General features: G+C 40.1%; 1 protein-coding gene across 3 annotated transcripts in view; it reads left to right on the forward strand.

Moving 5' to 3' along the window:
* GABRG2 (gamma-aminobutyric acid type A receptor subunit gamma2) overlaps positions 1 to 23549 on the forward strand; it is a 130746-nt gene that overhangs the window by 99279 nt on the left and 7918 nt on the right. For all 3 annotated transcript variants that reach the window (XM_069592546.1, XM_069592547.1, XM_069592548.1), the window contains exon 7: positions 19852 to 20004. In XM_069592546.1, the coding sequence (XP_069448647.1) occupies positions 19852 to 20004 (153 nt within the window). The remainder of the gene's footprint in view (positions 1 to 19851; positions 20005 to 23549) is intronic.

Genomic DNA, 23549 nt, shown 5'->3' on the forward strand with positions numbered 1-23549 from the left:
TTTCAGCTTTAGCATCATTCCTTCCAAAGAAATCCCAGGGTTGATCTCCTTCAGAATGGACTGGTTGGATCTCCTTGCAGTCCAAGGGACCCTCAGGAGTCTTCTCCAACATCACAGTTCAAAAGCATCAATTTTTCGGCGCTCAGACTTCTTCACAGTGCAACTCTCACATCCATACGTGACCACTGGAAAAACCATAGCCTTGACTAGATGGACCTTAGTCGGCAATGTCTCTGCTTTTGAATATACTATCTAGGTTGGTCATAACTTTTCTTCCAAGGAGTAAGCGTCTTTTAATTTCATGGCTGCAGTCACCATCTGCAGTGATTTTGGAGCCCCCAAAAATAAATCTGACACTGTTCCTACTGTTTCCCCATCTATTTCCCATGAAGTGATGGGACCAGATGCCACAATTTTACTTACTTTAAAGCAATAGTAGTTTAAAGGAATGATTTTAGAACTAGGGATGAAGGAAGTCTATTTATATTCTATTATTTATCAGTGTCTTAATAAGATCAATGATCAGACTACATAGGAGAACTATGAGGAAATAATGGAGAATGTTTATGGTACCACAAATTTTTGATCTTTCTACAGAAGCTTAACTACACATAAGCCTGGTGACTCTGACATTGGGGTAGATAATAAATTGTCCACTAGAACTGACACATTGCAAAGAAAAAAAAAAAAGGAATTTTTCTTTTTTTGTGGAATATGAGTCCTAAAATGTCACCAGGAGTATCTTACCTAAATTTAACAAGGTTAAAGATGCTAGTATTTACCTTAAGGCAGCTATTTTTAATTCTATAATGTCCTATAGTTGCAAACTAGTTTACAAATGTTTCCCATTACTATGTCCAGGTCACAAAAAAACCCCAATATGTGTTACAGAATTTATTGGGGCAAATGAGTTATACATTAATGTTAATAAACTACAAAGTACACATCCTATAAAAACTGCTTGAAAGGAATAAGTGAGGAATTTCCTCCCTTCAAGGAAGGCTGTAGATGGGAAGAAAAGGATTTCCATCTTCTCACTATTTAAACACCAGATTCTAGTTGCTCACTAGCTCAGGCGTGTCTGACTTTGCAACCCCATGGATTGTAGCCCTCCAGGCTCCTCTGTCCATGGGATTTTCCAGGCAAGCATACTGGAGTGGGTCGCCATTTCCTTCTCCAGGGGATCTTCCCAGTCTTCCTGAATCAAACCTGGATCTCTTGCGTCTCCTGCAGGCGATTCTTTACCACTGAGCTACCTGGGATTCAAAGTGGGCTACAGTTTCATTAATACCAACACCAAGCCCTCCTTGGGAAATCTCTCCTGATCAGCTGCCTAGGAGTTTTTAACCTCAATGTTGAAAGAACAGTAGTGCTAAGCAACGAATGTAACACTCTAAAATTAAGGATCATTCTTATGCTTCTTTGTAAATCATAAAAGCAATCACAGCAGGGATTGGTTGACTCTAAGTTTATTCAGAAACTCAAAGAAAAGGAGAGAGAAAAATCTAACTATATCTTTAATGCATAAGACTATAGTTCAGTTTTACAACTCATAGTTTAGTTATGCATTAAAGATACAGTTAGATTTTTCTCTCTCCTTTTCTTTGTTTGAGTTTGTTAGCTCCTGGTGCAGGTGTCAACCTTGACCTTCAGGAAGAAGCTGCACTTCTCAGAGCCCCATTTTCTCTTTGGTAAAATGAAGAGACTCGTCTGATCTTTAAACTCTTTCAGCTCTGACACTGTAGGATCAAATCCCAACTCTAACTCAGCAATGAAAGCACTGAAAACTCTGTACGTAAAGAGGCCAGTTTCAGTTTCGGTGAGCAGAACATTACACCATTGTTCTTGATGTTGATTAGACACAGGATACCATCTGCGAAAATAAAGCAAGTGCCAACTCAAAAAAAAACACCCACATGGATTTGGAGGGCTTTTGATAATCTTCTATATCACTCCTGCCATAGCAGAAATCAGATAGAAAGCAAATACCACATACCATAATTCACATGATCCATCTTTCAGAGTAGTTGCTCCCAGAGGCCTATTTTTCTCAGAAACAAAATCCTCCTTTTCCCTGTGGACAGAGAATGCTGGGCCTCAGCCCCCTAATCTAGACTGCCCTGTATAGAATGAAAAAGACGCACCATTCCACATGGACAACACATCAATGCTGGAATTCGTTCTCTGGCATATAAATTGAAACCAAGACAGCCCTGAGGCCTGAATCCCAAATATAATTGAAAGTGGATATAGTTGCTGACTTTTTTCAAACTTTCATATTATTTTCCTCAATTACACAATCAAGTCCACAACAGGGGTGTTCTGGTGGACAGGCAGAGGCGATCATGCCTGTGGAGGAGCGGCAGGGCGGAGGTGGACCCTTGCCTTGAAGGATTCTGCAGAGACTCATGCCCAGAGCTCAAAGCCTGCTGCCCTCCAGTGAAGGGGAGCTTCTCTGACCTGGCTGCCCTGTGGCCTTATGCTTTTGTCTGCAACAGAGGCTTGTTAGGGGAAAGAAGTGAAGTTGCTTTCGATTTTATGACAGATGGAGAAAAACAGAAATACTTATGGTAAATATAAATGCAAATGAAAAGCTCTATAGACAGTTAAATTCTCAAGGTCATAAGATTCTCTGAATTATGCAAAGACATTTTAAAAAGGAAAGTCGTGTCTGAGTCTTTGTGACCCTATGGACTGTAGCCTGCCGGGCTCCTCTGTCCATGGGATTCTCCAGGCAAGAATACTGAAGTGGATTGCTATTTCCTTCTCCAGGGGATTTTTCCAACCCAGGGTTTGAACCCAGGTCTTCCATTTTGCAGGCAGATTCTTTACTTAGGAGTCACCAGGGAAGCTTTAGGGGAAAGAAGAGAATGGTTTATTCTGCTCTCTTGTCTTTCACCCCAGGTGGCCACCACAGTGCACAAGGAGCGGTGCTGTCAGGGGTAGAGCTGCAGAATCTTTAGGGTTAAAGCTAGAGTAAGAAGGAACGAGGCTGCTGCTGCTGCTGCTAGGCTCTCAATTTTATGACAGGTGGAGAAAAACAGAAATACTTACGGTCAATATAAACCAAAATGAAAAGCTCTATATACAGTTAAATTCTCAAGGTCATAAGATTCTCTGAGTTATGTAAAGACATTTTAAAAGACATTTTTAAAGGAAAAAAATGGTAATAACTTTCAAGAACGTGTGTCAAGCACTTACTGTATCTCAGTCTCTATCACAAACTCTATAGGAATCATTCTGCTTAATCCTCATCATGACTCTGTGATTTAAGAGTGACTATCATCAATGGCACCCCACTCCAGTACTCTTGCCTGGAAAATCCCATGGACAGAGGAGGCTGGTGGGCTGCAGTCCGTGGGGTCGCAAAGAGTCGGACACGACTGAGTGACTTCACTTTTACTTTTCACTTTCATGCATCGGAGAAGGAAATGGCAACCCACTCCAGTGTTCTTGCCTGGAGAATCCCAGGGACGGGGGAGCCTGGTGGGCTGCTGTCTATGAGGTCGCACAGAGTTGGACATGATTGAAGTGACTTAGCAGCATCGTCTCTATGTTTCCATGTGGGAAAACAGACCAGAGACCTTAAATATCATGCTCAAGGTTATGGAGCAGATGAATGTCCACCTAAGAAATAGCTAATATTTTTTCTTTCTTTTTTTTTTTCATGAAATGTCTCATTCTTTTACTTTTAAAATAAATTTTAAAATTCTGATTGGTGAAATCTGGACATACATTTCAAATACACAGATTTAAATAACATCACTAATAATACATTTTAAATATTAAGACAATATTTAACATTTGGTATAGAATTTCCACAAGATCTATTATCTAGTTGAATTAGTCATATTTTGTAAAGAAAAAAGAGGAAAAAGTGAGTTATCCAAGATCACACAACTAGATTGTAGCCAGAGAGAAATTAATACACAAGTCACCTCATTTTGAATCTAGTGCCTTTCCACCCAAAAGGTAAAGCCATGATTCAGAGATATTCAGTTCTTTTATAATCAACTCCATGTAATGGATATAATTTATGATATATTAGATAGTTTTTATTTTAGTAATGACTTTAAAGAAAGCTGAGCACCAAAGAATTGATGCTTTTGAACTGTGGTGTTGGAGAAGACTCTTGACAGTCCCTTGGACTGCAAGGAGATCCAACCAGTCCATCCTAAAGGAGATCAGTCCTGAGTATTCATTGGATGGACTGAGTTGAAACTGAAACTCCGGTACTTTGGCCACCTGATGCGAAGAACTGACTCACTTGAAAAGACTCTGATCCTGGGAAAGATTGAAGGTGGGAGGAGAAGGGGATGACAGAGGATGAGATGGTTGGATGGCATCACTGACTCAATGGACATGAGTTTGAGTGAACTCCAGTAGTTGGTGATGGACAAGGGAGGCCTGGCGTGCTGCGGTCCATGGGGTCACAAAGAGTCAGACACGACTGAGTGACTGAACTGAACTGAATGACTTTTGACAGACATTTAAAAACTACCTTGAAGATCACAAAATGTAAAACTTCCTGGTTGAGAGAAATCCAGTAGGAAGGAACAACAAAAAAAAAGAAAACAGAACCTTTAAAATGCAGTGCTTGGGCATAGAGCAAAGAGCAAGTGAAGTCAAATTCTTAAGCCTACAATTGTGCAGAGTATCCCCAGGAGTGATTTGACATCTTGGGGAACATTTTGTGATCTGACCTTTTGCAATCACTGCCTGCAGTTGCCTGAATTCAGATGTTCTTTTTCCAACTGCTTTAAAAGTCATTTTAGAAAGCTTGGTATTCTGGTAACATTAGGTTTCTCAGCCTCTGTGGAGTTGTTTTTTTAAGCAAATGTCAATGCCTGGGTTAGACTCATCAGGTATGGCTTCAAAGGCAAAGTTATGCTAGGCCCATTGAAAGAGGGAAAACAATGAAAAAATACAGAATTTTTGCTAGCTTCTTTCTCTAGAAGAGTTTTCTGGGTTCTGATGTATAAAAGTGAAAAGTGAATGTGAAAGTTACTCAGTCCTGTCCAACTCTTTGGGACACCATGGACTGTAGCCTACCAGGCTTCTCTGTCCATGGCATTTCCCTGGCAAGAATACTGGAGTGAGTTGCCATGTCCTCCTCGAGGGGATCTTCCCAACCCAGGGATTGAACCCAGCTCTCCTGCATTGTAGGTGGATTTTTTTTTTTTTTACCATCTGAGCCACCAGGGAAGCCTTTGAATACTAAAGTGGGTAGCCTATGCCTTCTCCAGCAGACCTTTCTGACCCAGGAATCGAACCGAGGTCTAACCTGGCCTTTGTATCTACAATGAGCAGCTGAGCCCCCTAATATCAATATTTCCCTTTGTTTCTTAGAAACTATTTGGGAGATGCATTCATAAATTTAGCAGAGTTCAGATATCATCTTCATTGCTGGTAGTATTGGTTTAGAGGATGAATTTATAATCACAGTTGGGATTCTTACTATATTTCATCCAAATCTAATCTTTGGTATTAACCAACTCAAAGGAGAGTAGCATGTGTAAGACCAGCATACTTGCTTAACTGATTGGCTCCAACTACATCCCTATAGTAGGAACTAAGATAAAGCCCTAGATTAACCTCTAAAAATCAGCCTATGTCTTAACTCAGGATACCTAAGCAAATGGAGAGCAGGCAAAAGTGATTGTTAGAAGGAAATACAAATTAGGAAATATTGTAACTGTCCCAATTTCATCAATCAGAGTACATAGAATGAAAAAATTGGGAAGAAGTCAAAGGGGAATCTTTTCCTTCCAGTACTTCTGAAAGGGTGGAAATTCCTATTTAACAGGTCAGGAAAAAGTGAGAGAAGACAGGAACTGATAGATTATGGCTAAAGACTTCAATTTCCAGGGACTTAATTCTGAACCATGCCTTTTCCTACTGGAAAATATTCTTTCCAAAGATCACAAATAGGATTTCTACTCTTTTCCTGAGAAGTATCATCTCATCATTTCTATGCCAGAAGGGTAAAATATAACATATTGGCGCCCTTTCTGTGGCTCTGAGATTATAAATATGATAACTCAAATTGTTGCTGTCCAGTTGGTAAAGTAGTATCTGACTCTGTCATCCCATGGATTGTAGCACACCAAGTTTCCCTGTCCTTTACCAGAGCTTGCTCAAACTCATGTCCATTGAGTCAGTGATGCCATCCAACCATCTCATCCTCTGTCGTCCCCTTCTCCTCCTGCCCTCAACCTTTCTCAGCATCAGAGTCTTTTCTATTGAGTGGTTGGCTCTTTGTATCAGGTAGTCAAAGTATTGGAGCTTCAGCATTAGTTCTTCCAGTGAATATTCAAGGTTGATTTCCTTTAGGATTGACTGACTTTGCATAAAGTCCTTCCTCAGCTAGCATGTACCTAAGATTGACTGGAAGTAAATGACTGCATCTTTCTCAGGATTTCTCAGATTTCCACTGATACCTCCATTAAGCCAGTCTAAGTTTCATATCAAAGTTGACAGACAGATACGACTCCTGTATGGTGTGTGTTCATTGTTGGTATCTCTCTTCTGAGCTATTAAAAATATTCTGGTCAGTAACATAAAGCCAGAAGAACTGGAATAGAAATTCATGGTGAAAATTTTTCCCTGAAATGAGACTTCTCAAAAAGATGCATTATGAGATCTGGTGGTATCACAATGATACTCTGCATAAGAAGTAACCACACATAAATGGGCATTTTGTTACCTTTGTCTCTCAAGTAATGTTACTGTATAATTTATCTGTACTTCAGAGTCCAAGTTGAACAGAAAAGAATATACAATTTTTGTGACACAAATTTTGTGAACTGTATTAAAATGATGGCATCAGCAGTTTTGGTGAATATGTTAAAGGTCACATAAGCAAGAACAAGGTTGACTGCTTTACTATCATTCCTCGCAGTTACAGGTAGCCTTTTAAAAAAAGCTGCAAAAAAAGAAAACCACTGAACAGGAAGTTTTCTACCAACGTCATAGAGGCTATTTGGTAAGACAACTATCCTTAGGAAGCTGTACTTCTATCTCATCTATATATTGTCTCCGAAAGTTTACAAAACACTTTTCCCATCGTTAAAAAAAATACGGTTTTTCACTAGAGCCTTGGTGATAGGTGTGATTATCTCTATTTTACTGGGAGAATTTGAACAATTCACCCAGATCCCTGTATCTGGTAATGACATCTCTAGTACTTGAATTCTGGGACTGGATCCTGTATATTTTCTGCTACAGTAAACGACTCTGCCCTTATGTGAAACATGTTTTAGTATCTAGTCAGATGTTTGTAGGAGTTAGATTTAATTATGCTGGGACACTGCATTTCCTTTGGATGGGTCAAAGTAGCAAGTGCATTTACTTGTGTCTTCAGCTTTAGAATTCTAAGCCAGATTTTTATTTACATAAATCCCAAGGTGGATTCACTTGCTGCATTGTTGGGATTTGACGATGGGCTCAAAATTATAAAACCCACACTAAGCTAAGAACCAGTGGTGGCCTTTTCAGAGGGTTAGGAAGAGAAGCTATTACAGTAAATCCCCTACATAAAAACCTTCAAGTTGTGAACTTTTGAAGATGCGAACATCCACCTGGTTCCAGCAAAGAGCCAGAACCTGTGCCATCAATGCCATGCATGACAGTGCAGCTTGCTCTCTGTCTATTTCACTGGGCACCAGCTGTTGTACTGTACATTTCAAGGCACTGTAATGCAATATTAAAAATGTTTTATTTTTGTTTATTTAATGTATTATTTCTGAGAAGTGTTATAAATCTATTACAGTACAGTACTATACAATTGACTGTGTTAGTTGGATATCCAGGCTAACTTTTTCAGACTTAGGAACAAACTGGACTTAGGAACATGCTTTCAGGACAGAACTTGTTCATATGCAGGGGACTTACTGTACACTAATAAAAAGTGCTCTATTAAAAGAGAACAAAGAACTGAGATCCTAGAAAATACCTAGATCCCATATGAATTTAGAGAAAACCACTACTGATTTCGGATGGGTGCAGCAGTAGGCAGCAGTTTGCAGCAAGCAGCAGAGAGCGGTAGCTGGACGCAGTGTCTCAGCTTCCCAGCCTGGGAATCCTAACCGCTGGACCACAGGGACCAGCAGTTAGGGCTAAGGTCCCTAGCCTTTGCCTGCCTAGTCAAGAACAAATTCAGGCAAGGAGGCAGAGGGTAAAGAGTAAAGTAAAAAGGTTATTGAAAAGAAAAGTATGTGTAGAAAGGCCCACGGCAGGCAAGCTCAGAGAGAGAGAGTCCCACCTTTGGGAAGTTTAGATACTTTATTATAAAGGGGCAGTTTTCTGTGTCTTTGTCTTCCCTCAGGCCAATCATTTTGCTTTGTCCCCTCTTGGTTAATTTGTCTCAGGGCCCTCCCCTGGGGTATGCGTGATCACAGTTATTGTTCAGTCACTCAGTGTATCCTACTCTTTGCGACCCCGTGGGCCGAAGCACGCCAGGCCTCCCTGTCCAACACCGACTCCTGGAGCTTGCTCAAACTCATGTCATTGAGTCAGTGATGCCATCCAACCATCTTCTCCTCTGTCCTTCCGTTCTCCTCCTGCCTTCAATCTTTCCCAGCATCAGGGTCTTTTCCAATGAGTTAGCTCTTCGCATCAGGTGGCCAAAGTATTGGAGCTTCAGCCTCAGCATCAGTCCCTCCAATGAATATTCAATACTGATTTCCTTTTGGATTGACTGGTTAGATCTCCTTGCAGTCCAAGAGACTCTCAAGACTCTTCTCCAACACCACAGTTCAAGAGCATCAGTTCTTCAGTGCTCAGCCTTCTTTATTGTCCACTCTCACATCCATGCATGACTACTGAAAAATCCATAGCTTTGACTATATGGGCCTTTGTCAGCAAAGTAATGTTTCTGGTTTTTAATATTGCTGTCTAGTTTGTCATAGCTTTTCTTCCAAGGAGCAAGCATCTTTTAATTTCATGGTGGCAGTCACCATCTGCAGTGATTTTGGAGCCCAAGAAAATAAAGTCTGTCACTGTTTCCATTGTTTCCCCATCTATTTGCCATGAATTGATGGGATCGAAAGCCATGATCTTCATTTTTTGAATGCTGAATTCTAAGCCAGCTTTTCACTCTCTTCTTTCACCTTAGGATACAGCATGCTTGGGGCTGGTGCATGGGGATGACCCACAGAGATGTTATGGGGAGGGAGGTGGGAGGGGGGTTCATGTTTGGGAACGCATGTAAGAATTAAAGATTTTAAAATTAAAAAAATAAAAAACTAAAAAAAAAAAGGAAGTAAAAAAAAAAAAAAAAGCTCTTTAGTTACTCTTTGCTTTCTGCATTAAGGGTGATGTTATCTGCATGTCTGAGGTTATTGATATTTCTCCTGGCAATCTTGACTCCAGCTTATGCTTTATCCATCCTGGAATTTCACATGATATACTCTGTATGTAAGCTAAATAAGCAGCATGACAATATACAGCTTTGATGTACTCCTTTCCCAATTCTGAGGCAGTCCATTGTTCCATATCCTGTTCTAACCAGTGCTTCTTGACTTGCATATAAGTTTTGCAGAAGGCAAGTAAGGTGGTCTAGTATTCCCATCTCTATAAGAATTTTCCTGTTTGTGATCCACACAGTCAAAGGCTTTACCATAGTCAATGAAGCAGCTGTTTTTTTTTTGTTTGTTTTGTTTTTTTTTTTTTTTGAATTCTCTTGCTTTTTCTTTGATTCAATGAATGTTGGCAATTTGATCTCTGGTTCCTCTGCCTTTTCTAAATCCAGCTTGAACAAGTGGAAGTTCTCAGTTCACATACTGTTGAAGCCTAGCTTGGAGAATTTTGAGCATTACTTTGCTAGCATGTAAATGAGTTCATTTGTGTAATAGTTTGAAAGTTCTTTGTCATTGCCCTTTTTGGGGATTGGAATGAAAAGTGACCTTTTCCAGTTCTGTGGCCACTGCTGAGTTTTCTAAATTTGCTGGCACATTGAGTGCAGCATTTTCACAGCATCATCTTTTGAATTTGAAATAGCTCAGTTGAAAGTCAGCATGCACACTGATGGATCTCAAAGTGAATGCTTCTGCGAGGAGCAAGACTCACTTTGACCTGGAATTATCCCCTGATTTTTGACTCCGAGACTTTTTGTCCGTGTGTAATGTCTCCCTTATCCTTTCCTCAGACAGGGTTTTGCCTCTTTGTCCTTGCCGTGATTATTTCCTTGAGGTGTTTACAAGAGACAAAGACTGGGTATTTACCCTGTTTCTGTTATTACTTCCCTTTTGGAGAGGGGAGGCTGATTATAAATTCCTCAGCAGAAACCACCTACTCTTGCCTCAGGAAATGCAGAGAGGAGACTGGCCAAATGTGAATTTCCAACCTGGAGCCTGTCTATTGGCTATCTCACTACCTGGAGGCATTGCAAATATTGAGCTTCCTTTCATCTAGAGCTATTCTCCAGAAGGAAAGTTCTAGAATGGTGGTTGTGTTAGTCTGAATTCTAGACAAATGAGTTTCCACTTTCTTAAAAGTAACAGGTCTATTATATAAGGTTTAAAAGCAAATGAAAGGAATTTTTCTTGCTGTGGTTGGGCCTCCTAGTCATCCATACCAGCTTTCTGTATTAACCCTATTCAGTAATTGTTCCACTTCCTGTTTTGCTTTATCCCACTTTCTGTTTTGCGTTATCTCCATGATCTTCACCACTGGCTCAAAATGGGCAGGCTGTTTACCCCAAAGAGTATTGGTTTGGGAGGCAGGAGTCTTGGGTCTGCAACTCTGTCTTTTTCAGTGGATCTCAATTGTTTAACCTATGAGAGGATAGAATTGATTGACATGAATTCTAGGATCCTTTCTAATTTTTATTCTTTTCTGAATGTTTAGTAGCATTTCTTCTCTGTTTATATGTGCCAGAATGGTGTTAATTATTTTCCATAGATTAAACTGGGCTTCCCTGATAGCTCAGTTGGTAAAGAATCCACCTGCAATGAAGGATACCCTGGTTCGATTCCTGGGTCGGGAAGATCTGCTGGAGAAGGGATAGGCTACTCACTCCAGTATTCTTGGGCTTCCCTTGAGGCTCAGCTGGTAAAGAATCCACCTGCAATGTGGGAGTCCTGGGTTGGGAAGATCCCTTGGAAAAGGGAAAGGCTACCCACTCCAGTATTCCGGCATGGAGAATTCCATGGACTGTATTTTTTCTATGCTTATATGTGCCAGAATTTTGTTAATTATTTTCCATAGATTAAACTACTTTGTAATCATAACTGACATTAATAGACCTTTTATTGTGTACCAGGAACTTATCAAGCACACTATATATGTTAATTCTTTTTATGTTCATGATTCCCTGTGAGGTATATTCTCTTATCATTTCTATACTTGTCTAAAATTACACAACCTGCGAGTGACTGGACTAGAACATTTGAACGCAGCCTAACACCAGTTCTTGCGGTGGACACTTTTGATGTCCCCTCTTTCACCTCACCTTCTCTGAGCTGGTGTGCCCCGTTCTCCAGGTGCTACAAAGTCTGGATGCTAACAGTGTATCACTGTCCCCTTGTCTGGAGAATGTCCTTGAGCAACGTAGGGCCATCTGAACTTGGAGATTCAGACCACCCCACCTCAGCCTGTGGGAGACAAGCGACTCCTGCTCTGGTCTCAAGTGGCACTAAATCTGCTTGTGCACTTTGTTCCAGAACCTCCTGGAAGCTCTCCTCCTTGGGCTGAAGCAAATCCATGCTTAGCAGGTCCCCCTGCCCTTGTGTGCTTTCCTCATTTTCCAATAGCTGAGCCCCAAACGTCACCCCTGCAGGGATTCTGGACTTCTCCTTGCCATCTGGCATGAAGCATCTCCTGTTCTTTCTGACAACCCTGTTCCCATTCCTCAGTGGAGAAGTCAGAGGAAGTCTTGAAAAGATCGATTTAGCCTGGAAAATAATTACAAATTACACTTTTTATTTTTCATTGTATTTTCCCCAGTTGCTATGTTGTTCTTTTTCATCACCATGTGAGCTTGAACAAGCAACAGATTAAATAATAACGGTCAAGTTTTGAAACGAAAACACACCTATTAGACTTAATGTGGAGGACAGTGATGGCTGTTTCAGCAGCCAAGCCCCTTTGTCTTTTTCTCTCCCTAATTGCATCTAGTTGAAAAACTCAAAACACCAATCGATTCTCTAATAAGCTTTATGCAGCCACTCTGATGTGGCTGATTTTCCTTCGTTTCTTCTTGGCAAGCAGTCAGGGCTGCTAACAGTTCTCTGTGACCTTATATCTACATCTCTGGAGATTAAGTTCACCAGGGTATCCAGTAAGAAATATCTCCAGAAGCAATAGTTTCTAAAGCAAAATTTAGTATTTTAAAACCCTACCTTGATTTCTGCCCTGGTCTTAATGCTTTGGGTATAGTTTACCCACGATATTTTTCATGGCCATATGAGCTAAAACATTTATACATTAAACAAATAACTGTTGGATTCCTTCTGCGTGTACCAGCACTGTACTAGATACTGAGAGTAAAATAGTGAGATAAATAGCTACAGTTACTTCATGGAGTTCATGGATTAATTATAATCTAGAGTGTAATCCAATATTCCCACCAATCACATACTTCCTAGCAAGATCAGCACTATGAGAGTCATATGGTGCTGTGAGATCTTACTGAGAACATCTGATCTACTAAGGGCTTCTCAGATGAAGGGATACGTTAATTTACATCTGAAGAAAGACTGTCGTTAAGTAGAGATGGAGACATTAGACACTGAGCTGAGGGAACCAGCATGTGATAAGACTCTAAGGTAAGAGGTGTGTGTGTGGGCTCTGTAGCTCAGCTGTGTCTGACCCTTTGTGACTCCATGGACCGCAGCCCGCCAGACTCCTCTGTCCATGGGGTTTTCCAGGCAAGAATACTGCAGCCAGTTGCTATTTCCTGCTCCAGGGGATCTTCCTGAGCCAGGCATCAAACCGTGTCTCTTGTGTTTCTGTCTCCTGCATTGGCAGGTGGATTCTTTACCAGTGCGCCACCTTGTGAGTGGTAGCAGGGAGCATCTAAGGGAACTGTAAGAACTCGGGCTGGAGTATAAAGAAAAACTATTTAAGATGAAGCTGGAGAGTAGTCAGGGAAATGCCATAAGAACTCCCACAGGACAAGTTAAAAACTTTTAATTTAGCTTTTTTTTTTTGGAGTTGTTTTATTTTTTTTTTTTTCATGATATTTTTTAAAAATCTTTAATTCTTACATGCGTTCCCAAACATGAACCCCCCTCCCACCTCCCTCCCCGCAACATCTCTCTGGGTTATCCCCATGCACCAGCCCCAAGCATGCTGCACCCTGCGTCAGACATAGACTAGTGATTCAATTCTTACATGATAGTATACATGTTAGAATGCCATTCTCCCAAATCATCCCACCCTCTCCCTCTCCCTCTGGATCATCAATGGGCAATAATGAAAGGGTTTGGAGATATACATGAATCATACCATTGGAGACGTGGAGAGTGTTTCAGAAATTGAAGACATCATGGGCAAATGAGGACAACAGAACGCCTTGGAAGTGCAGAAGGTAAATCAGGCTGGGTGGGCATAAAATGGAGAGATTATGAATGGTGGGAGATACAACTTGGATGGTTTGTTGTGGATCAGGGGAAAGGAGACTAGAATCCTATGTTGAGTAGTATGGATTTTATTCTGAAAAACTTGGAAGGGAATGGCATGAGTATAAATGCCTTCCAGAAAGATTAGCTTAGACCAGCACTATCTAATTGAGCTTTCTATCATTTAGTAACTTTTGTATCTGTGCTATTGTATTACTCACTGAAGGTGTCAGTCTCTCAGTGGTGTCTGACTCTTTGTGACTATAGCCTGCCAGGATCCTCTATCCATGGGATTCTCCAGGAAAGAATACTGGAGTGGGTTGCCATTCCCTTCTCCAGGGGATCTTCCTGACCCAGAGATTGAACCCGGGTCTCTTGCATTACAGGCAGATTCTTTACCATCTGAGCTACCAGGGAAGCCCACAGTACTTGCTAGCTCTAAATAAATATTAAAACCCTTGAAATATTGCCTTGGTCAACTGAAGGAATTGATTTTTAATTTTAAATTTACTTAAGATTGCTACCACTTAGCACAGGTCTAGTCACAGTATGGGTATGTGTGTGCACTGTGTGCTGGTGCTGGAGGTGGTTGGAAGGTTGGAATGAGTAAAAAGGATTAAAGAGATAAGCTAGGAATCTGGGTGAAGAAGGGAATGGCAGCCCACTCCAGTGTTCTTGCCTGGAGAATCCCAGGGATGGAGGAGCCTGGTGGGCTGCCATCTATGGGATCACAAAGAGTCGGACAGGACTGAAGCGACTTAGCAGCAGTAGGAATCTGGGAGATATAAGATGTCAGGAAGAATAAAGACAGGAAAATCATAGCAGTGTGAAATGAAACTATTTATTTTGTTTAGGGCCTTGGGAACATGAAGGGAATAATGAGGGAGAGAAACCTAGATTAAATTCAAATTACAGATAGCCTTCCAGGCCATACTAAGGAGTTTGGACTCTCTGTGAAGAGAGTGGATCTCTTTAAGGTTTGTGAAGATTAACATTATTAAGCAGAACTTTTAGAAATATGCTTGCCAGAAACTACATCTAATCAAGGTGTATAAGATAAACTAACAGCTATGTTTTATATAGTCCTTGGGCCATGGAGTAGGGCTTCCCAGGTGGTGCAGTGGTAAAGAATCCACCTGCCAATGCAGGAGACACCACAACCGAGCAACTAAGCATGCATGCGTGCTGTGGAGTAATGATGCTATATTCATATGTCGTTCTTAGCCGGAGGACTCTCTGATGGCAAGGATTACAGCTTAGTTGTTTTGCCTGCTCTTGACCTCCAAGGACCTAGTTGCTGGAAAAGTGTTGAATGTAATTTCAGAAGAATTGCAGGCCTAAGCCATGCCTGGGAATGGTGGGCCAGTGATGGATGCAGAATACTTAGGAGTGTCATGCATAGAAGTAGGGAGAAGGCAACGGCAACCCACTCTGGTACTCTTGCCTGGAAAATCCCATGGACGGAGGAGCCTGGTAGGCTGTGGTCCATGGGGTTGCCAAGAGTCGGACATGACTGAAGCGACTTAGTAGCAGCAGCATAGAAGTAAGCAGCATGATTAAATCTGAAAATTTTTTCTCTTCCACTATGCTCTATTCCACTAGGCACATAAACTCAGGGATTAGGATTCTGCCCAAGGACTGAGTATTCTATTCATACTTCTGGGCACAGAGCAAACCTTGAAAAAAAACTTGGTGCCAATCAAAAGTCAATATTTTAAAGCCGTTTTTTTCTATAGTGCTAATTCCAAATATAGAGAAGTAAAATAATTTTATATGCTTCCAGGTTACCTTTAAGTTTACATCAGTGTATACCCCTAGCAAGAGTGTATAGCTCTGCTCTTCATCCACATTTTGTGGTATAGGAAATTATTTTTTCCCAATATTATAGGCTAAAAGTGAAATACTGCTATTTTACTTTGCATTTCACTGATCACTATTGAAGTTGAGAATCTTTCTTTGTATTTAGTGTCTATGAATTGTTCATTCATTTTTTCAACCCAGTTAAAAATGTGAGTCTCTGTCTCAATAATTCATGAGAATTACTTACATATCAGTGATATTAGGCTTTGATTTATTTATAGAGGTAATATTTTATTCAAATGCAGTATTTTGCCTTTCAAAATTATTTAAAGAAGAATAATACAGTTCTAAACATGATATACTTTTTTTCTTCTTCATGCTTTCTGTATTTTATGCTGTGCTTTGACAAAGTGTCTTCCACACTCAGATCATGAAGGTGTTCTCTTACATTTCTTTCTTGGGTAGTATTTATATTCATGCTTAAATCTGAATCTTCATACATCTCAAATATATTGTTGGGTGTTAGGTGAGGTATAGATCTAATCTCAGAAAACCCTTTTCCCCAAATGAATTTGCAGCCAGTGAACTCTCCTACCTTCCTGTAGTCAAAACCAGCCCTGTGGAACCAGGCCTCAGATTCAAGTGTGTATCAAGGAGTGATAAAGGAAAATGCACTGCATTGTCTCAATACCTCTCTCTGAGTTGTAGTAAGAGATGAAATAATCTTGTTCTCATTCAATCCATTTAATTTAGAATCCGTCTCTGAGGTTTCATAGATCTTAGTTTCCATGTTACCTAATTTAGTGCTCTTTGCATAAAAGTGATTAAAAATATTTATTGAAAAATAAAGAGACTAGAGAAAGGAAACTAGAGTATATCAACACAAATTATCTTTCAAAATTAATCCAGTAGAGTAATATATACTCTATTCAACTATATTTAAGTGGAGTAAGAATCATGGGAGAGGAACCAGGTGAAATCTTAGTTTTTTCACCATCATGACAAAATTTTAGGAATTTTAAAGAAAATATATGCAAACTATTCAGCTCAGTGTCTGAACATTACATTCTATTACATTCTATTACATTAACAAGGACAAAAACACGGAACCAAACTAAATTTTTTTAAGATGCTATGGCTTTAAGTATCATGTTAGAATAAATCAATAGAATAAATTTGAAGTGGCTGAAATAACCACCTTTGACTTGGTGGGTATTTAAACCTTTTGGACTTGGGGAAATCACTGATGCGGCACTTTCAGGGGATTTGATTTTATAGGCTTCTCAGCCTGAGAGTTTTAAAAAACACAAAAAGTGATGTGGCCTTAGAGATAAGACAGATGTCAGGCTGTCACTGTGAAGCTGCTTGGCTTTTAAATGGCCTGTTCCCAAGTTTGAATCCATAATCTAGTGATAGAAAAGCTTCGGATTTGTTGGCAAAGATGAAAGATGCTCAGAAGCTATTACCTTAACATAGGAATTGATAGATAAATAGGCTAGGGAAGTCAAGATTCTGACCTAAAGGGAAGTGGAAAATTGAATTGAGATAATTATCTGTTAACTTGAGGCAAAATTAAAGTTCACCTTTAAAAGAGTCAGACCATTAATGGCAATGTGTAGATTCTCATTTACTTGCATGATAAAGAGTAAAAAAGATGTTACTAAAATTGTCTAGATTTATTTAAGATATTATAATTTGCATACAGAGAATTCTCAAGGACTTGAAAAATTAGGAAGAAAAAGTGCCCCTGAATATGATTATTTAAAAAGAAACCCTTTCTTTCTGTTTCTTAGGTAGAATAAGAAACTTACATTTGCCTCTGATATTGTGGTCAAAGAAACATGAAAGAAAAAGATAGAAACTAATAGGGATCATCTGCAATTAAATATCTTTATAAAATAGAGGCAGGCTGTAATTGAAGAATATTCTAGATTAGAACAAAAGCAGAGACCAAACAAATATATGAAATGCTATGACTTTAAATAGCCTCAGTTCAGTTCAGTCGCTCAGTTGTGTTTGACTCTTTGCGACCCCATGAATCGCAGCACGCCAGGCCTCCCTGTCCATCACCAACTCCCAGAGTTCACTCAGACTCACGTCCATCAAGTCAGTGATGCCATCCAGCCATCTCATCCTCTGTCGTCCCCTTCTCCTCCTGACCCCAATCCCTCCCAGCATCAGAGTCTTTTCCAATGAGTCAACTCTTCGCATGAGGTGGCCAAAGTACTGGAGTTTCAGCTTTAGCATCATTCGTTCCAAAGAAATCCCAGGGCTGATCTCCTTCAGAATGGACTGGTTGGATCTCCTTGCAGTCCAAGGGACTCTCAAGAGTCTTCTCCAACACCACAGTTCAAAAGCATCAATTCTTCGGCGCTCAGCCTTCTTCACAGTCCAATTCTCATATCCATACATGACCACAGGAAAAAACCATAGCCTAAACCCAAATAAATCAACACAGAAAAACATCATCTCAGGGAACTAACACAAATCTATTTATGATCAATAAGAAAATTCCTACCTTTAACTTTTCAAAGATAATTGCTAAATAACGGCAAATTACAGCTCTCAGAAAGGGAACTGTATGTTCTAATGGGAACTTAATTCCGTAATTAGTATCTGGGTCACTATGACTGCTTTAACCAGGCCTGACTCAGACAAGTGACAGTCTATCCGTCCACCAAAGGGCAGTGTTAGGAAGTAATCATAGCTCCACTTAGGAAATACTGCAGGGTTAGCAGAGAATCTTGACTCCCTCAAGGAGTACCCAGTGAAGGGTCTTCTGTCTCAGCAGCTTAGAAGAATGTGGAGTGAAGATGGAGAGAGGGAAGGAAGGAGTAGACTAAGTAATAATTCATTCAGCTAAGTCAGTCTTCTTTAAAGTGCCTTATCTTCAAATCAGATTTAAATCATCTAAGTAAGTAGAGAAACACAGACATGAAGTCAAGTAATTAAAAAAAAATGTGATCTGGATTTCACTGTCCATGTATTTTAGGACAGATTATAAGGAAGGAAAAAACAACATTTGAAAAGTAGCCTCATGTGCCCCCTCACATTAAGAGAGCAGATACACATTAAGAAATCACCCGAAAGAACAAAATATGAGCAATATGCTGAAAGGTATTTCCTTTCATCTAGTAGTCACATTGCTTCTTAAAGGATCAGAATTCAATACAGGTTGGATATTTTTTATAACTTTTTATTTTGTATTGGGATATAGCCGATGATCTGCTCTCTTGAAAGTGGTGTTCTCTTATATCAGTCTGAGCTATAAGGTACAATATGGTATATACTATATGAGTACTTTATAGTTGCTACTGTAAAGTGAAACAATGCATGTATCATGATCTTAACAAATTACAGAGACTTGGGACTGTGTTACATTACATTGTTCTCATGCATAGCTGTATACTTATTCTTGGATTCCTTAATTACTCTACTCTCTGGAATATTTATATAAATTCCTTTATCACCAAAATGTTCCAAAATACAACTTCCTGATTTTTGGTTTCTTTCTCTATAGTTAAATATATAAATACATTGTTCATTTAATCATTTACTCACAAATGTTACTGAGTGCCTGTTTGGAATCCAGTGGGATGCTACATGTAGAGACAGGGGCAGGGAAGGGCTGGGGTAAGCACAGTCTGTGGACTCATGCAGAATCAAGTCAACAATGAGACGGATGTTGCAAAAACAACCACAGGGATGCACAAGAAATTACAAACTGAAGCAACTGTGATAAAGGAAAACCACTTGATTCAATGGAAACATGAGAAATTTTCTCAGCACAGGAATTAGGTTATAAACTGAGTAAATAGTTATCTATTAGTGTCAAGCACAATGGTAATTCTCTGGTTTGTATGGAGAAAGGTCCTGAGAAAAAGAAGAAATTGTAACAAATCTTAGAATTCATTGCAGGCAAGAGAGGCACAGGGTAGAAACAAAGATTCCCCTACCTCTGCACCAAATATAAAACTTTACATTGTGTGCATTAAGTCAGCAGAGACGGCAACGTAAAAAATCACCCGAAAGAAGAAAATATGGGCAATATGCTCTCAAAGGTATTTCCTTTCATCTAGTAGTCACGTTGCTTCCTAAAGGATCAGAATTCAGTACAGGTTGGGTATTTTTTATAACTTTTTATTTTGTATTGGGGTATATCCGATTAACAATGTTGTTATAGTTTCAGGTGAACAGGGAAGGGACTCAGTCATATATATACATGTATCTATACTTCCCAAAGCCCCCCTGCCTTCCAGGCTGCCACATAAGATTGAGCAAAGTTCCAGTGCTTTACAGTAGGACTGTATTGGTTATCCCTATTAAAATAGCAGTGAATACAGGCTGGATTTTGCTTTTTGTTGTTTTTTGTTCTTAATGCAGGTGGATTAAAATTTTCCAGTGCACATGAGAGTGATATACATGCTTATTTTGAAACACTTTCCAGTTTTGTTAAGGGTTTCCATGGTCCATCTTTGCTCTGTTCCAGGGGATTATGTGGTCATGACTGTCTATTTTGACCTGAGCAGAAGAATGGGTTACTTCACCATCCAAACCTACATCCCCTGCACACTCATTGTTGTCCTATCCTGGGTGTCTTTCTGGATCAATAAGGATGCTGTCCCAGCCAGAACTTCTTTAGGTGAGAGACAATTTCTTGTGTTGTACTGTCCCAAGGTAAGTACTGAACAACACTAATCTTTATTTCCCCTTCTAAGTTGATTTGCTTTTAATTCAGTTAGTAATTACATAGAAATGCCATTTATTTTAAACTAGCATATTGAAACAGTGTTTAAAGCTTCTTAGTTCTATTTTGCTAAATTCTCTCCTTGCTTTGAAAGTGTTAGTTGCTCAGTGGTGTCCAACTCTTTGTGACCCCATGGACTGAAACCTGCCAGGCTCCTCTGTTCATGGGTTTCTCCAGGCAAGAATACTGGAAGAAGTGAAGTGAAGTCGCTCAGTTGTGTCCGACTTTTTGTGACCCCATGGACTGTAGCCTACCAGGCTCCTCAGTCCGTGGGATTTTCTAGGCAAGAGTACTGGAGTGGGGTGCTATTTCCTTCTGCAGGGGATCTTCCCAACCCAGGAATCGAACCGGGTTCTCCCGCATTGTAGGTAGACACTTTACTGTCTGAGCCACCAGGGAAGCCAAGGGATCTTCCCAAATAGACCTGGATTAATCTTTTAAATAAAGTAACTGGGATAAAATTTTTTTAAAAACTTTTCAGGAAATTTTTTGTTTGTTTGTTTTGATCTCTGGGCAGCTGTATACCCATTAGAGTTGGTCATAGTTATCCTTTCCCAATACTATGTTCAGTGATGCCAGTTTGGTAGCTTGAAATCAACCCAGGTGCAAATATTAACACCATGGAAACAGATAAACACAAAAAATCAGGGGCACCTTTTCCCTAGGGAATCAGCTGTTACACATGTACTTGCACACCACTGGCTACTGATTAATTCCAACATGCATGATTCTGATGCCATTTGAAGACACACATATACATAACTGGCTCAGTACAGAAGAGCTGTTGAAAAGATTATTTTGAGAAAATATGATTACCTATGAAGGATTATTTGGAGTTTGCTTAATCTCTTGTCTGGTGATACCTGTCTTGGAGTTTCACATCATTTTCCTCACGTAAGGAAGAGGAATCAAAGATTATTACAAAGCCACAGACACACAGGAACACTGGAGGCTAGGTCCATGAATAGAATTCTCACACTACATAATATTTCCTAAAGACTTAACTAAAATGACTGAAAAATGAATTATAAGGCTGCTATCCTCTTTCATCATCTGTGTGACAACTAGAACCACAATTCCTATCCACTCTTTGGCTAGAGGCAGTATCATGTAATAGTAAAGAGCTTGGATTTTAAAGTCCAACAAATGGATTTCAACCTTCATACACGGTATGGCCTTCAATACATCCTTTAGTCTCTACAAACCACATTTTACTACAAACCGCATTCACATGTGAAATATCATTTCCTGTACCTAACTGTTGGGGTTTGTATTAGGTTAAATCAGGTACTCCGTGCAAAGAGCACAAAACATAGTAGGGCCTCAGAAATACTAGCAATTATAGTCATTTTCTAACAAAGTGATCTGTACCAGGTTATTAAAACCGAGAGCAACAATGATTACTGGGAAAAAAAGACATCATTTGCATATTTATTCTTCTCCAAACCAAATTTAGTCTCCCATCTGTTTCAAAATAAGGTTATTTTGATTTTTTCTGTTATAGGCGGTACTTTATGTTACAGGCTGTATTTAACAATTATAATATCTTGTCTAATGCTACATGCTAAGACAAACCCAAAATACGTTGCTACTTTTTAGGACGATTACTTGTCATCGTGAGTAGAATGTACCACATCACTCGCTTTCTGTGTCTGTCACATCAGGGTATCAATCCATGTCTCCCTCACTCCCAGTACAGTGCCTGGTCCACGGCAGGTCCCTCTGTGATTACTCAAGTAATATGTGCACTTATGAGTGGAGGGAACAAGCACACTGATGCATTCCCATCCACCCCTCCCAAAAATATCTTCAGGGAAAGATTTCAAATCAATCTCTTCCCTTGAAGTCTAGACTCCTGCTGGTTAAAATGCCCTCTTACGGCTTACAGTACTAGCTCATTTCTACCACTTGATCAATGAGTGCTCGCCGGCAAGAGACTGCAGTGGGAGACGGAAGGAAGGAGAGTAGGCTGAGGAAGGGGGCCAGAACAAATGGCGGGTAGGCGCGCCTCTCGCGCACAGACCATTCACCGTAGGCCAGTCATCCTCAGTGTGGTCCTCATGCTTTCCTACTCTTTAGAATAACTGCATGTCGAAGTTGTAATGAAAACAAAGGTTAGTATCACGTGTTTAGAGCTGAGGAAGCAGAGGTGCCACAAGGTTAAATGGCACTCACAAGGCCACTGCCAGCAGATAGCAGATGTGTGCCTTGGCTGAGGAGACCTAGAGTGGCTCTGGGTGTGAGGCCCTGTTGAAGGGCCCCTTGTGGGAGAAGGTGGGGCGGTGAGCTGAGCCCATTTCTCAAATTTAGCTTTGCAGCCTCAGGTCTCTAGATCACTGCTTCTTAAGTTCAACTGTGTATTTCAATCAATAGAGGGCCTTCAAAAGTACAGCTGCCTTTGTCCAACCCCAGGATATGCTTATTTAATTTCTTGAGAGCACACAGTGGGGTGGGGGGTGGGGTAGTGGAATTTAGGATGAAAAAAAAAATCCTCAGGTGAGTCTAGGTGTAATCAGGTTTAGGAACACTGACTTAGACCATTGGGTCCAATTACCTTTTCCAATGTTTACTATCAACATTGGTTAAATGTTGACAATAAATGCCTGTGAACTTAAAGGATTATTGCCACAAAACACAGATCCACATTGTTCGAGGAGCGAGATAAATATATCCACGTGGCTAAGAGAGTGACTGCTGTCTAAGTGCATATCACAACATTCGAGGTCATTTTGAAGGTTGTAACACTTGAGTATAGTTTAGTACACAGGTGGTAGCTGGTGAGGTTTAGTCATGGTATAAGGATGATGGATTAAACAAGGAAAATACCTCTTGGCATTTTCACCCAAGTTATGAGGTAAGCTGGGAGGGATTGGGGGCAGGAGAAGGGGACGACCGAGGATGAGATGGCTGGATGGCATCACTGACTCGATGGACGTGAGTCTGGGTGAACTCAAGGAGTTGGTGATGGACAGGGAGGCCTGGCGTGCTGCGATCATGGGGTTGCAAAGAGTCGGACACAATTGAGCAACTGAACTGAACTGAACTGATGAGGTAAGCAACATGCCTAAAGAGCTTACCTCATGCCAAGACTGAAGGAACTGAAAAAAGCTTATGGATAGTTTTCATCCATCTCAAGTAAGAGAAGTCTAGTTTCTATGCTTAGCAAAACTGGACTGAAAAACCACATGGAACAAGTGAAACAGATTAAGCTATCTTGCTGTTGGTTGGTAAATCAGTTAGAATCACTACTTGTCTGTTCTTCCCTGTTCTCTGTGGCTCCAAGCAGACCTGAAAATATCGTGAAGGAACTTTTCAAGATTCTTCTTTTACATGCCTGTGATAAACTTCCATGTAGCCTAATAATATCAGACATACCAAATTTTCTTAAGGGAACATATACATGATATCTGCTATGGATACTGACATTTTCACTTCTCATA

Source organism: Ovis canadensis, chromosome 5, assembly GCF_042477335.2.
Source record: "Ovis canadensis isolate MfBH-ARS-UI-01 breed Bighorn chromosome 5, ARS-UI_OviCan_v2, whole genome shotgun sequence".
NCBI classification, from domain to species: domain Eukaryota; kingdom Metazoa; phylum Chordata; class Mammalia; order Artiodactyla; family Bovidae; genus Ovis; species Ovis canadensis.